The sequence below is a fragment of the Macaca thibetana genome, chromosome 4, assembly GCF_024542745.1.
Source record: "Macaca thibetana thibetana isolate TM-01 chromosome 4, ASM2454274v1, whole genome shotgun sequence".
Classification (NCBI taxonomy): Eukaryota; Metazoa; Chordata; class Mammalia; order Primates; family Cercopithecidae; genus Macaca; species Macaca thibetana.
Genome location: NC_065581.1, coordinates 164,822,239 through 164,838,141, shown reverse-complemented (window position 1 = coordinate 164,838,141; position 15,903 = coordinate 164,822,239). Strand labels below are relative to the sequence as shown.

General features: G+C 43.5%; 1 protein-coding gene across 5 annotated transcripts in view; it reads left to right on the top strand.

Annotated features, from left to right (window-relative positions):
* Positions 1 to 15,903, top strand: part of RPS6KA2 (ribosomal protein S6 kinase A2) — a 491,259-nt gene that overhangs the window by 193,998 nt on the left and 281,358 nt on the right. Inside the window, exon 1 of one of the 5 annotated variants that reach the window (XM_050789396.1) lies at positions 14,781 to 15,518. The exons of the other annotated variants lie outside the window; for them this stretch is intronic. Within the exon in view, the coding sequence (XP_050645353.1) occupies positions 15,468 to 15,518 (51 nt within the window). The 5' untranslated portion in view covers positions 14,781 to 15,467. Of the gene's footprint in view, positions 1 to 14,780; positions 15,519 to 15,903 lie in introns of those variants that run through there. 5 annotated transcript variants of the gene reach the window in all.

Sequence of the window (15,903 nt, the reverse complement as noted above, 5' to 3'; positions counted from 1 at the left end):
TACTCTAGATTTGAAATAAGTTTTCATAAGAACAGCAAAATTGAATGGAATCTTTCAGATGTTCAGGGATTTCATTTTATTTTTTTTAATTGACTTACACATATATTTACAATGGTAAACCATGAGACTGGTAAAGATAGGGAAAAAAGACATTGTGTGATAATTTAAAAAGTAAACAGGATTAAACTTAAATTGCATCAATTTGATTATTATTCCATCAGGATTTTGAATAGTACTTTAGAGTGAAGATTCTGGTTCGATAATAGAATATGGCATACATGAAAACTGAAACCCTCTTACAGTTTTTTGTTTTGTTTTGTTTTGTTTTTTTGAGATGGAGTCTCGCTCTGTCACCCAGGCTGGAGTGCAGTGGTGTGATCTCAGCTCACTGCAAGCTCTACCTCCCGGGTTCACGCCATTCCTCTGCCTCAGCCTCCTGAGCAGCTGGGACTACAGGCACCTGCCACTGCGCCCAGCTAATTTTTTGTATTTTCAGTAGAGACGGGGTTTCACCGTGTTAGCCAGGATGGTCTCGATCTCTTGACCTCCTGATTCGCCCGCCTCGGCCTCCCAAAGTGCTGGGATTACAGGCATGAGTCACCGCACCCGGCCAACCCTCTTATAGTTTTAAAGATGTGCTTCCATTTGGAAAATCACGGTTGTTCTGCCCACAATAGGACCTTGTCAACCCGTAATTTGTTCTCAGTTGTGATCAGTCAAATAAACACTTCAGACCCAGAGACTGAAGTGTTTATTTGAAAAATACTTCTTGATGGTAGTTAAAGCTGTCCTGGTAACGATAAGGGACATTTACGCACCTATAAATCCAGGAGATGTCTGGGCCAGAAAGAGGAAATACGACTAACTGAGGAATGTGCCAGGACTTAATTTCATCCCTTTCTTCTTTTTATTTTGTTATTTGACATTTACTAATCCTCTTAACCCGCCTCCACATCAGGATCTTGACCAATTTCCTTTGAGATTCTGACTTTTATGAAGAAAAAAGATGATGTAAAGAACAACAATGTGATTTGAGATTAGGATAAAGCGAAGCCATCAAATCATGTTTTCTTTTTGGTAATGTGTTTTTTTATTTATGTATTTATTTATTTTGGTACAGATGGAGTCTCACTATGTTGCACAGGCTGGCCTCCAACGCCTGGGTTCCAGCAATCCTCCTGCCTCGGCCACCCAAAGTGCCGGGATGACAGGCATGAGCCACCTCATTCAGCCCATGTGTTTATTTTTAAGGACATTTTAAGGATACGTTGTGTTTTTATTTCTGACTTCTGGGACTATTGTTCTTATTCCTCCATTAATAAAAGTAATGATTTGCTACATGTGTGCCCAGCTTAACGAGCACCCCACATCCATTATCTCATTACATCTTTACGACAACCGGTGAGGGAAGCAGAGGTGAGATGAACTTCAGTGCTGCTTTAAGGAGGAGGAAACTGAGGTACAACCAGGATAAGGGGCGTGCTAAAACAAGCCGATGGTACCTGACTGGGGGAATGTGTATGGAACCCCACTGCAGACTTGCAGCTTGTGGCTCACACCTCTTCCTTGTTTCTCTACTTAGAATATCAACACGGAGCAGTGTGTCACCTCTGTTTCATATTTCTCCCAGTTGTCTACGTGACTGACTGCACTTACTCCACAGAACTTAATACATTGCAATTTGTGGTACAGCGCATTTATTTTATGATGTATTGCCCATGAAAATTAATGGTAGAGACTTCAGTTCAGAAGCATGTATTTCAAAAATATAATTACACTTGAAAGTCAGCAAGTTCAATTGTATGAGAATGAAGTCATTGTGGTAAAACTTTAGAGAAAGTTACTTATTGTACCTGTAAATAGTACTAGTAAAGGCCTAGCGGAAAAGGCCTGTTTAGCAGTGTGCACTGTCTGCTGACGAGAACTCTCAGCGGGCATGTAAATACCTTCTCAGGGCCTCAGAAGCATCTTGGAATGTCTTCTAACTTCGTAGCTTTTGCCAGGGTCCCAAGGCAGGAGGAATGGAAGTTGCAAGCAGGAAAGCATTTCTGTTTACACTGAAATTATGTTTAACATCCTAAGTGTTTTCAACATCCTGATAAAGCAGTTTCTTTGGTGTGGCTTAGCTTTTTGAGAATTGGGATTTTTCTGTGTCAAATCCAAGTTAACTGTTCTTAAAAGTGATTTCATTCTGTTATTTGACATCAAGCTCAATCCTACTATGTTTCCAACAGAATTAATACATACTGACAAAAAATATATTGAATTAAATCAGGTTTTTTTCTAGATCCAATAAAAAACACAAATATTTTAATAAATAAATGCAAATTTAAATGTAAGTATATAGATTTAATTCTACCAGAGATTATTTTCCTTTCTTCTGTGGTTGTACAATATTACCAAAAAACAAAAATTATTCTCAGGCCAATTGTGGTGGTTCATGTCTATAATCTCAGCACTTTGGGAGGCTGAGGCAGGTGGAATACCTAAGACCAGCAGTTCAAGACCAGCCTGGGCAACATAGTGAGACCCTGTCTCTATAAAATATACAAAAATTATCTGGGCATGGTAGTGCACACCTGTAGTTCCAGCTACTCTGGAGGCTGAGGCAGGAGGATCGCTTGAGCCTGGGAGGTCAAGGCCACAGTGAGCCAAGACTGCGCCACTGCACTTCAGCCTGGGCAACAAAGTAAGACCCTGTCAAAAAAAAAAAAAAAAGAAAAAAAAAAAAAAAAAAGAAGAAGAAGAAAGCAAAGCAAAGAAAGAAAGAAAGAGATTACTCTCTAAAGATAAGTAATAATGATCACTGTAATTAAGGTAATATATTTATACACTTTAGGTCACCTTTTTAGTCACCTTCCAATCTAATCCAGGTGCACCTGTCTGGACCTCCTGCTTTATAATGACCTTTCGCCTTGATTCTGCACTCCTTCCATTACTTTCCTGCATAACTTTAAACATAGCCAGATACTCACTGTCCTTAATTTATGAACCATTTTCATGCCTCTGCCACCTCGCCACCACCCAGTCACCCGATTTGGTTCCTCATTGCTCCATTGAAACTGTTTCTATTTACCTTTGCAATGAATCAACAATATTTGCTTACTAAGAATCATGCTGCACTTTGGAAACCGACCTTCACTTATTCCTGAAAGTCTCCCTACCACACGGTTGGAACTCCCTAACCGTGTGGGTGAGACGGAGCTGTGCTCCAACCCGACTTTGCTCTGCGGGCTGCATGGCTGCAGGGCTGCTGTCCATCTGCACAGAGAGCGGAGCTGCCCCCTTCCCGGCAACCCCGGCATTACACAAAGAGTTATCCGTCCAGTGCTGCCACAAAGGAAGCATCTAGCAGATGCTGGTTTTCTCTTTCTTTGCCTGCTAACTCTCTTCTCTGATCAGCCTTTACTCTCAAGTTTGCTGGGTACTTTTCTTCTTCCTGCACACTAATTGTAGGTATGTTGGACTTTGTTCTATTTTGAGTAATATTCACTCCTAAATTGAACTTATCCATTTGAACAGCTGTCACCCTTCCACCGATAAATCTGAAGACCATTTACTCTTCTAATGTTTTTCAAAAACTTTGTATGCAGAGTTTTGTTACTACTATTCAAGGAACTCTAGCACAACTGTTCAAAATAAGACTCTTCTTGTTTAATATTATTTTACTTTTCCTCCCGATCCCACCCTCTCTATATTCTTAGATATGAATGTATCCTTTAAGATAAATGGTAACAGGGTGTGTGTGTGATATTTCATTTTGCACAGACAGTTGGCATGGGGCTTTACTTCCCCCTGGGTACTGTGCGTAAAGCCTGCCTAAGTACTGTCCCCTTGCCTGGGTACTCATCCGGTCATGGAGGGCTTGGGGGTCTGGGGTCTCCAGGCTATACAGCATGGGATGGAAAGACCACAGATGATACTCCTTCATTTTCATGACTGCGCGAGTGTTCTCCATGCAGTCATGGCAGGGGACGCTCCCAGAAGAACTGCAGGAAGCCCCATATCTTCCCACGCTCACCAACTCTTGGTTCTATAGTGCCTTTACATTTTATAAATATGATGGCTTGAAGTGTCATCTCCTCATTTTATTTCTTCTGGTTACATTTACTGAGTTGAGGAAATCTTCACATACTTGCCACTCATTTAAATTTCTCTTGCTGTGAACTGTTTTCATTCCTTGCCTGTTTTTTGGGTTGGGTTGCCTCTTCTTTCTTGTTGATAACAACATGAACCATGTGGTCCTCTCAATTGGTACAGAGAGGTATTTGATAAAATTTCACCACTTAAGTTTAATAAAATCTGTAATTGGTTATTGCAGGTGTGTTAGTCCATTTGGGATGCTGTAATGAAAAACGATAAACAGAGCGGCTTATAAACAACAGAAATTCGTTTCTCACAGTTCTGGAGGCTGGAAGTCCAAGATCGAGGAACCTGCAGATCCAGTGTCTGGTGGACACTTGCTCCCTGGTTCACAGACAGTGCCTTCTTGCCAAGTCCTCACATGGTGGAAGGGGTGAGGGATCTCCCTAGGGTCTATTTCATAAGGTCTCTTTTATAATCCCATTCATGATGGCTTTGCTCTCATGACCTAATCACCTCCCAGACCCCCGCTCCAAATACCATCACACTTGGGATTAGATTTCAACATAAGAGTTGAGGGGACACAAACATTTGGTCTGTATCAGTAGGTGAAGAGAATTGCTATTAATTTTTAAGCCCACTTTAAATCCATCAACATTACTGAACCCTTATTAGTTTTAATAGTCTCTATTCTATTGGAATGTCTATGTCTAGGATTGTGTCATCTGCCAGTAAGGATGTTTTTTATCTTCCAAATCTTATACCACTAATTTCTTTTGTTTTCTGACTCTTTCCTTCTTGCTTCTTTCTTCTTTTTTGTCTGTAAGGACCTTTAGTACCATGCTAAGCAGTTGTGACGTTAATGGGCATCTTTGCTTCTGATTTTAAAGTTTCTCCACTGAGTGTGATGTTTACTGGCTGTTTCTGTAATGTAGCCTTTACCAAATCGAGGGAGTTTTCTTCTAGTTTCGTAAGGGTTTGTGCAAAGGGTGGTGATCTGCTCAGATTAGTGTTTCATAGACTGCTGTGGCCAGGGAGGAGGCTGCGGCAGTAATCCAGGTGTGAGATGAAGGTGGCAGCAGAGGCAAAGAGAAACGGACACATTAGAGAAACACTACCAGTAAAATTTAATGGGACGTGATGATAGATTGGATATGGGAAATGTCCCAGCTGGCGCCTTGCTCTTGGCTTGCACAATTGGACGGATACCATCTGTGGAGTTAGGACATCCTGCAGGAGATATTGACATGTTGACATGTTGATTCTGACATGTTTGAGGTGAACATATCAGAATAAGACATTGAGTAGATGTTGGATAGAAAGTACCACTGCAGAGAGCAAGGCTTTGAGAAAATATGGTGCTGGGATAGAACACCCAAACCTTAGAAAGTCTGTAACCAGACCACAAACCACAATAATAACAATCCTAATTTTAAATCCTGGCATAGAAGAAATTATTCAATTCCCAATAAATGGAATAGGCTGCAGTACAAACAGAACTTTACTGTAATAAGGAAAAAGAGGAAGGCAGCCTAGGGGAAGGACAGGTCAGGAAAGATCAGAGGACTGAGCCTTGGAGCCCGGGGCAGAGACAGGATGGTTACAGGCTTTGCACAAATGCGGTGATGCCAGGGAGAAGTGTTGCAGGTCACCATCTTGTGCTTGTTTCTTTTGTGTGAAGATCCAGGAGAGCAAGGCAATCTGGATGCTTTCAAAGCCAACACATGACCAGATAGGACCAGCAGAAGAAACATGGGGCCAGCGGGCATCAAAGTGTGTTTTCGGTGTCTTGCTGTGTTCACCTGTGTCACAGTCCTTTGTGTTATAGCTCAGACCTGCTATTACACGTTGACTTAAAACGTTAGTGCATCAGAGAAATTGGGTAATAACTAATGCAACTTTTATATTATGTTCACACCTAGTCAGTTGCTAAGTCTGTCAGTTACACATGTGTTTTAGAAAACATGTGCCCTGGAGCACACCAGGCTGTATTTCATCAGCAACACACGCATGCCTGGTCAGTGTTCTTGTTGGGCCAGGTGTTTGGCGAATGCTAACTACCGGCAGATGCACCTAGAAGGAGACACTGACCTTGGGTCACCTTGGCTACAGACTGTATGTTATGAACACCTCACAGATTGCTGTTTTATTTTAAAATCTCTTATAAGCATGAGGAGTATTTAAAATCACTATGATTTAGGATATTGTTGAACTTGTCCTAATTTGGGGGGAGAATTGTTCTTTTCCATATATAACTCTCTCCTCTGTTATACAAAGTCAAGTTCTGGCTCCTCAGCTCTCTGCAAGAAGTGTGAGCCAATATCTTCTTGTAAAATGAAAATAATATCCAGAATTATATTTAAGCTCTTCTGAAGATAGCATCTGGAAGAATTGAAATTGTCTCATAAAATATGTTACCTGAGAAAAATATGCAAACTATTCTATTTCATTGCAAGTCCCATTTCATATTTCTATAATTTTTTCCAATCTCCTTTTGTTTTTTCTTGAGTGGAAAAAAATCCCTTAAAGTAGAAAGGTACGTATAAGGTTAATGTATTGCAGAAAGGACATTGGCAGCTGCAGCTCTTCGGAATTGTAATCACAATCAATGCAGCCTTACATTTTTCTAAACAAAATCCTGCTTCTGTGATTCCACCTGCTGTATATCACTTTATTTCCTTCATATTCCTTCTGTGAAGAAATGCTGAGCAACCAAGAGAAAGAATTCAGAAGACAAAAAGATCTTTTTAATGATGCAGACTAAGAAGGAAACGACATCTCTCCTATATGTCAGCCTCTTAGATGTGTACCATGCTGTTGAGCTGCCTTAGCTTTGGTGATAAACTACACGGTATCTCTATCTGATTAATGTGGCAACCTGAGAAAATCACATTCTAGGCTTAATAAGGAAGACAATATGCATATTCTTTGAATTAAAAAATAGTCTCAGCTAATGTTAATGGAACCTTGTGTACGAGACAGAATGCCAATCCAAACAAAGCGGGTACCCCTCCCTTGCAGAAAGTTACGGCTAATGTGACCCAGGTGTAACAAAAGGTAATTAACATTTGAAATGTTGCTAACTGTTCCCATAGTAACATAATTGAGAAGGGAGTTTTAATCAATACATGTAGCCATTTTCATCCATATACGAATAAGCATTCTGCAAGTAATAAAATTATAACATAGGTGATAAACACGACTTCCCCTGTATTGCTTGGTAGATGAGCATTATGGTTAAAAAATGACTGTGAAAAGTTAGCTCAATTCAAAAGGGACAGATATATTGGAGAATTAGACCAAATCATGCTCTGTGCACTCCCGCCGCCTTCTCCTCTGAAAGAAGGCATGCGGTTGCAGGAAAATCCTTGAACCCTGGAGTGGAAGCCTCTAGGAAAGGAAATTGAAGAGGTTTATTGCCGGGAGGAAGGCAGATGAAGAGCTGAAGGAAACAATCGCGTCAAGGAAGAGAGGGAGGCAGAGTTAATCGTATCCCAAGCTTTCAGGGAGATGGTTTTATAAAGTAGGTATTACCAAGCACGAGGCTCAGAAGGAGAAATATCACACAAGGGTTTACGGATGTTCTTAGCGCACACTTAAGATGAATGCGATTTTACGTAGTCCTAATGAAAAGGAAAGTGGAGAAATTGCTTTCTAACAAACCCGATGCTAACCCAATATAATCACACCAGCAGCTTCCTAGTTTTGAAAAGGACATGTGCCAAAAGTGAAAAGCAAACACACCAGGGTGAAAGGGAAGAACATCTAACTACAGCATTAGAAATCATCAGCCCCAGTTTAGGTCAAAGACATTTTTAAATGTTAAGGTTAATATATATGTTGTCTTATGTTACAACTTGAACAATAAAATATCAGTAATGATTTAGTGCCTAGTATAAACATGGAATCATGCTGTATTTCATGTACAACTCATCTCTGAATAGCCATAGCAATCGGTAAGATAAGCAGTGTCGGGGACTTACTTCCACTCATAAGATGAAGAAATTATAGCTCTTGGGGTCCCCATGGGCTTCTTAAGGTCACAGGGCTAGCAAGTGGCAGAGCCAGGACTCAGAAGATCTGTTCCAGGCCTCCCAGCATTCCTGTTTTGGGAACACACAGTGCAACCATCATAAAGAGAAAGTAGAACCTATAAATGTGAAACATCTCTTCTGCTCTCACTGTGGTTCCAGTCCCCTGGCCTCAGGCAAGTCTCCTTATTGAGTAGTTGTGTATTTCAATCTATGACTTGGTGAACTGTAAAAATATCAGAAGACTGTAGACGACTGAATGAGGCCCCAGTTTGAAAAGCCAGAATTGCAATACCTTCTGCACGTCCCAGAACCGTGGACTTGATGGTCATTCTTGGTAAGAATCCATTCTCAGCGAGAGTTAGTTAAAATGACAGCTGACGTGTGTCTACAAAGGAAACTGATGGATTGATAAAAATCTAGCCGTATCAGACTGTCCTCGTTAACCTCAACAGCCTGTCAGGAAAATACACTAGGGTATCTTTATCAACTAAATACCCAGGGTTAAAAGATGGAGTCCCAGCCATCTGACTAATTTATCAACCCAAGGGAGGGTGTCCCTGGCCAGGTGCTCTTCTGCAAGATGAGCAAAGTCCACCAAGCTGGCCTCCCCTTTTGTCCTGGTCACCACTCAGGGTGACAACCTCCCCTAGGGAGGTGACAACCTCCTTCTACACATTCAAGGCCTGTCTCTCCAGTTGCCCTCCCAAGCACTGGTCTGCTGGCCATCCCTCTATCTGGTCAGCCTTTACCTTTGACTCTTTTCTCAAGACTCCTCTTGCTTTCCTTAACTGGGATCTGATGGCTCCTGAGAACTCGCTTCCTTTGTGATCCTCTCAAGTGCAAGCAGTTTGCTCTCTCTTTGCCCCTGGGAGCTGAGTGCCAGGTGCTTGGTCAATGTCATCCTTCCTCTTCAGGTAGCTTTCTGACCATAGCCTTTCTATTAGCTGGACAAACATTTGCTTCTTTAATCTCAGGCAATCTGATGATACCACCCCTCCTCTCCTCTTGTCTTAGGAGTTGTCCACTCCACCTGTGTTACTAGGGTGCACTCATAGGGGTTGTTGGAATCCATACCAGTCTTCCTCACCACTACCATGCCTGCTATCTACTTGGCATCTTCCACATCCTCCTGAAAAACACATCTGACCACCTGACCTCTTCGTTCTTCTGCGTCCTCATATCCAGTGATGTTTTTCTCTACTCCAAATTAGCCATCTATTCTAAACTTTGTCATCCTGGAAACTTAATCACTTCTAATTGACAAAATCATTGAGCACATTTTCTTGCCTCCATTTCCCGTCCTCCCACCAGGCTGGGTAAGAAGCCACAGTGCAGATGCCTGTCCTGTCAGAACCTCCCATCCGCTGACAAGTTTGCCACCTCGTCCACCAGCCCTTCCTGCCAGCAGCTTCTTCCCTCTCTAACAGAGAGGCAGTACCTATTCTACTGCAGTATTCAATGGAAGTTGACCTTCAGCCTTTTAATTTTGATCATCAGGGAAAATCACAGCCCCAGAAGAAGTCAAATGTTTCCTGTTCTCCATGTCTGTCTAATACCTGACAGTTCCTGGGAAAAACACACACTGGGCAGATTGTTACTATAAAAATGCATGGTACCCAACCTCATCAGCCTCTGAGAACTTCCCTTTATTCTAACCATAGCCCTGTATTTGCTTTGCTCTCGCTCCACAATGACTATTTTCGACCTTCTCCATTGACCTCAGCCTGACTTTCACTGGCCAGCATCCTCTCCAGAGGTTGACCTTGCTTCCCACCAGACAGAATTTTTTTAAGAGTCATCACTCAGATACATCCTAAAATTCCTGCCTGTGACCCAACAGGTTTTCCTGTATACCCACCCAACCTCTTCTTTTTCCTTTCTGGTGATATGAAGAAAGTACTTTACCTGCTACACATATCAGGAAATTTACGACACTCTATTTTGGTCACAGTTCTTTCTCTTGTTGGATTCTTTATATTTTTGTGGAAATACGCCCCAGCATTTCCTGTGTCACCCATGTACACACATGCCCATGGCACGGCACGGACAGGAATCCCACCTGGACCCCAGTCCCTTACAGTCACTCTCTGCAAAGCAAATCCTTATAGAGATTTAACTATAGACTCTTCCCCTACTTCTTCACCATCCTTCTAATGCCAGTCTGCATCTCTTCCACTATCCATTCATTCCACACATAGTCACTGAGTCCTCCCCATGCCAGATCCTGCCCCGTTCTCTGGGGCTACAGCAGTGAGCAGAGCAGGCAGACGTGCTTTCCGTTCCAGTTGAGGGAACAGCCATCCATCCATGTTGGTTAGCCCAGTGTGTGTGTTCCCATGTCGGTTTCAGTTCGGTACAAGCCAAACACTGTAGCAAAGAGATTTCAGAATGTTGGGACTTAAATAGGAGAGATATTAGCCTCCCTCCCAGGATCCGACCCAGAATTGAACAGTCCAGGCTGGTGTGGAAGCTCTGCTCCACCAGGTCATCCAGCGACCGGGGTGCCCTCCATCTTCTCACTCCACCATCATTTAGGTTGTGGTTCTTGTTTTTAAACTGGGTCATTTTCAAATTGGATTTTCAGCCTTCAGAAAACAGAAAAGGAAGAAGTCTAGGACAGTGGCTTCATCTTCATGGAGATTCCTTGGGAGTTCATCAATTCCCTCATATACCATTGATCTGAACCTAGCCCTATGGCTGCACTTGGCAGAATGGAGCTGGGAAATGTAGTCTCCTTTTCTAGCCAGGTGGCCGCATGCCCAGGGGACGTTCTGCCACAGTTCCAGCCTACTTGATTTGTGGTCAACTTCTGCTCTCATTTCTATTTCTTGGGTTGCAGTATGGTTTACTTACAATGTGGGGATATCCTATAGCTTGTATGAGTCTTTTTTTAACTTTACCTTCTCCCTAGACAATATTATTTCCTCTTTAGCTGGTGTATTAGTCAGGGTTCACCAGAGAAACAAAACCAATAGGATGTGTATCTATATCTGTATCCATACACACACATATATACACACATACAAATATATACATACACACACACACACACACAGATTTTATTGTAAGGAATTGGTTCATACAACTATGGAGGTAGACAAGTCCAAAGATCTGTGCAGTTGGCAGGCCGAAGTCCCAGGGGGGCCCATGGTATAAGTTCACGGAGTCCAAAAACCTGAAACCCAGGAGAGCCAATGGTATAGTTTGAGAGCTGGAAAGCTCAAAACCCAGGAAGAGCTGGTGTTTCAGGTTGAATCCACAGGCAGAAAAAGATTGCTGCCCCAGCTCAAGGTGGCCAGGCGGGAAGGGGTCCCTCTCACTTGTGGGGGAGTTGGCTTTTCTGTTCTGTCCTTTCACCGATTGGGTGAGACCCACCCACATTGGAGAGGGCATCTGCTTGACTCCATTCACCAACTTAAACGTTCATCTCCTCCCAGAACACCCTCACAGACACATTCATAATAACTCTGACTGGTATCTGGGCACCGTGAAGCCCTGTCAAGTTGACGCAGAAAATGGACTGTTTCAGCTGATGACCATTTGCTAGGTTAAGGAAGAATGGGCGAGGAACTGTTTGTTCTAATGGATGGTTCAGGGCAATGATTTGAGTTGTGAACATGTTCACTGAGTTCCCTGGGGAATATTAGAATAAAAGTTTCTACCAGAGAGTGGAGATATTAATCTGAAGCTAGGGAGATAAGTCCGGGATAGAGAGAAACTTGGAGAAATCATCTGAATACAAATGACGCATTTCCATCTACCTATTCGGGTTTCCGATGAGCATCTCCCATCTCTCATTTCTGATCACCCCCGTATTGAGTCAGTCCCCACCCAGCTGACGGACCACCATCCAGATCTCACGTGGGGCTGCTTCTCCCCACAGCCTAAGTGCAGGTGACATCCTGCTGTTTCCTGGAGAGCTGCTGGAGCCTCTTAGCTGCTAATCCCACTCTCTTCCCCATATCAGAGTCAGTTGCTGTGCAGTCTAAAACAGTTGTCCCCAACCTTTTTGGAATCAGGGACCAGTTTCGTGGAAGACAACGTTTCCATGGAAGAGTGGGAAGTGCAGGAAGGGAAAATGGTTTGGGGATGAAGCTGTTCCACCGCAGATCATCAGCTATCGGATTCTCATAAGGAGTGTGCAACCTGGATTCCTGCATGCACAGTTCACAATAGGGTTCCAGCTCCTATGAGAATCTAATGCTCCTATGAGAATGTAGTGCTGCTGCTGATCTGACAGGAGGCGGAGCTCAGTCTGGAGAGGTCACGCTCACTTGCCTTCGACTCACCTCCTGCTGTGTGGCCTGGTTCCTAACAAGCCATGGACCTGTACCAGTCTGAGGCCTGGGGATTGGGGAACCCAGTCTAAAAGACACAATCAGAAAAATACATTCTTCTAATTAAAACCCTGCAAGACCCCCATTGCACTTAGGATAAAACCCAAAAATTTTAACAAGGGCTTACCCCATTTTCTGGCCAGTTCTGGCCATGTACATCTTTGTGGGTCTTCTCAATAACACCGCGCCTGTCTCTGGCCCCGGGTTTGCTCCTGGGCGTTGTTCTGTTTGTGTTCTTTTTTTTTTTTTTTGAGACGGAGTCTCGCTCTGTCGCCCAGGCTGGAGTGCAGTGCCCGGATCTCAGCTCACTGCAAGCTCCGCCTCCCGGGTTCCCGCCATTCTCCTGCCTCAGCCTCCCGAGTAGCTGGGACTACAGGCGCCCGCCACCTCGCCCGGCTAGTTTTTTGTATTTTTTAGTAGAGACGGGGTTTCACCGTGTTAGTCAGGATGGTCTCGATCTCCTGACCTCGTGATCCACCCACCTCGGCCTCCTAAAGTGCTGGGATTACAGGCATGAGCCACCGCGCCCGGCCTTGTGTTGTGTTTGTTTTGCCATTGGGTATTCTTCATGCGGGCTACTCTGCTCCCCTCTCTTTTCCTAGAGAATCCAGACCCGCCTTTTGATTTTCAGAGTTAGTGACCTTTTCTCAGAGAGGATGTTCCTGCCTCTCCAACCTGGGCTCAAGTCTTCCTGCGTCCATTCGCATAGCAACTCACTGCACAGCAGCCATATCAACTGTATTCGTAGATTTGTCTATGTCATTATTTGCTTAGTGACATTTTCTCCACCAGAATATTAGCTCCTTAGTGGCCAGGATAGCATCTCTCTTCCTCACCACTGTGTTTCCAGAGCTGATCCTACAGCCTAAGTGATTAATATCTATTTATTGAATAAATGGATATTACAAGCAGAATTATGTAAACAAACAACGTATGGATCACATTGGTATCTAAAACCCAGCTGGGAGGAATGGTAAATACACTAGATGATAAAACAGCAAGCATGCTCAGTCAATAGTTCTTAAATGAGCGAATTACTGTCTTTACTCTCAACATGGAAAGATGCAGTAAGTGCTCAGGTCACTCAGATAATTATGCTTTGTGGTATGTTTCCCACCAACAACAATAGGTTCAGCGAGAGATGCAGAATTGCTCTAGCAGCATGTGAGTGATATTTAAAGCTACGGGAAGGTAAAGGGTTCTCACCATGTAGGGAGAGGTTCACATCAGCTTCCCGGATCCTGCAATTGCGACTTCAGACTGCAGTGCCCCTGCCCAGTTACCGGGTGGTCGGCGCCTCAAAAAGTATTAGATGAACTCTTCTGGGGCCAGGCTTTGTTCTTGGCAGTTTCAGACATTTTTTATCCTGGACGTTACTAGCAATCTCTCCACGATTTAGTTAAGGAATCAAGAAGCATCGGGGTGGTGACTTCATTGTATTGGAAGACTGTGAATGGAGAGAGGGGTGAACAGAGAGACTATACAGTCTTCCAAACAATATGCGATGTTCCCAGCAAGTTCCCCTAAAGGATGAGCAGTGCCAGCCAGGCTTTCTAACTCCCGCTCCTCGGTGGCCCAGGTGAGTGCTTCAACAGGAAATAAAGCAGCCGGTTCCTGTGTTGCTCAAATGATCTGCCAAGTGAAATTCCTTCTGGAGTCCCTGGGTATCCACATGGCAAATAACCTCTGTATGTGGGAGGCAGAGAGCCTGTGGACCATCCAACCCTTTGGAGATATGTGGGCAGGGAGCCCCAGTCATAAAGAGGTTCACTATCCTCTTGTCAAAAATGACTCACAAATTCCTGATGAGCTGCAGTGTCAGACAATGCACAATAGAGACATTTTATCAATTTTGTCATTTAACAGAACAGTGAGAATCATCGTTAAGGGAGAGAGGAATTTCTTTGAGGTAAGGGACAGAGAGATGTCTAAGGAAGAGGTGAGGTTCCAGCCTTCACCGGCAAACCACAGGAGTAACCTGTGCCTAAGGGATGTGTCTAAGCTTGGTGAGTGGAACTTGTTTTTTATGAATAGCTTTTGTTTTTGTGGCCTTTCTCCCTGAAATTGCTGACTCCAATTAAGTTGTTGTTTGGGAAAGCCCAGAACAAAAACCTAGTGGACCTGGCTAGAGTTTCAAATTGGTGGGCACACTGTATTCACAAGGATGCAAGCAACATCATGTTAAATTGTGGGGGTCGGGGGCAGATATCAATGGTGCAGCCTTTCTAAAAAAAACTGCTGGAGACATTTTATGAACAATTCGAGTGTACCTTAGATCTCCCTGGCCACAGACCGGGCGAGAGATCCTGACTAAGTGGACTTGGAGCAGTCCACAAATATGGAATAGGGAGTCTTCCTGGGGCTTTGCGATGGAGCCGCAGGACCCTGAGTGCACGGCTCAGATGCTCCTTTTTTTCCATTTCTTTAGTAGAGGCACTGCTGATGTGCAAGGAAACCAGAGTTTTAAACTTACGAAAGTAGAATCTTCAGAAAAGACACATAACTAAGGATATTAAAGACAACAAGAATCACTTCCGCTTGTTTAGCAGCTTGATCTGCAGCCTTCTCAGGAGTGGCGAAGGTCCCAGAACATCTGGATTTCACAGGCAGTGGTAGGAGGCCAAATCCAATCACCGCAGCACCTCCTGCAAGCTGTGTGCCAGGCGCTCCTTCTGATTTAGGCTGGAGACAGGCAGATTTGCAAGGGAACAGGTGGTTAATTTCGCTAAACTTGCCACCCAACGGAAAGAGTAACCCTATATTAAGCACTTGACTCCGAGGTGTTGGACTGAGTCAGTTACTAAAAGTGACATTGTCATATCCTTGCTGCAGTCAACTGCCTCTTGCCCTCTCCTGAGTTGCGGATGATCCCAAGTGACAATTAGCCTGAATGTTTACACACTTCCGTGGAGGTCTGCTCTCCGAAATGTGGAGGAGTGAGATGTACCATGCTTGAAGAGAAAGATGGTGTGGCTCCCCGGCCAAAATCGTCATCATTTCTAACTTAGGCGACATGCTCTCTCTCCTCCGCCAAGCCTTCTCTAAGTTCTATGGGATATTGTTAGTAAGTACCCTTGTTTACCTTGTTAAAAAGCACTTTGGAGCCTGCCGTGTGTTTGGTTTTGTTTTTAAGATGGTTCCTGATCCTCTCTGGAAGCCAAACAGGCCAGCTAGTTATTTGGCATAATAACGGATGACATTTGTAACTTTTTTTCCTCATTTCTTAATATTTTACTTAATATGCAACTTAGAGTAGGATTTTTTTTAGCATCCAATTTTCTCATTTTTTTTTCTGTCTTTGTTTATTCTACTTTGTTCCTGTGTATCTTTAAACTTTGGCTTGCAAAAGTTTCCTGCTCAGCAGAGCATCTGCTCCCTGTCCAGTGTTACTCTGTCTTGTCCTTGAGTTTGCCATGGCTGGGTTTCCGTCATCCATCGCTGCACACGCT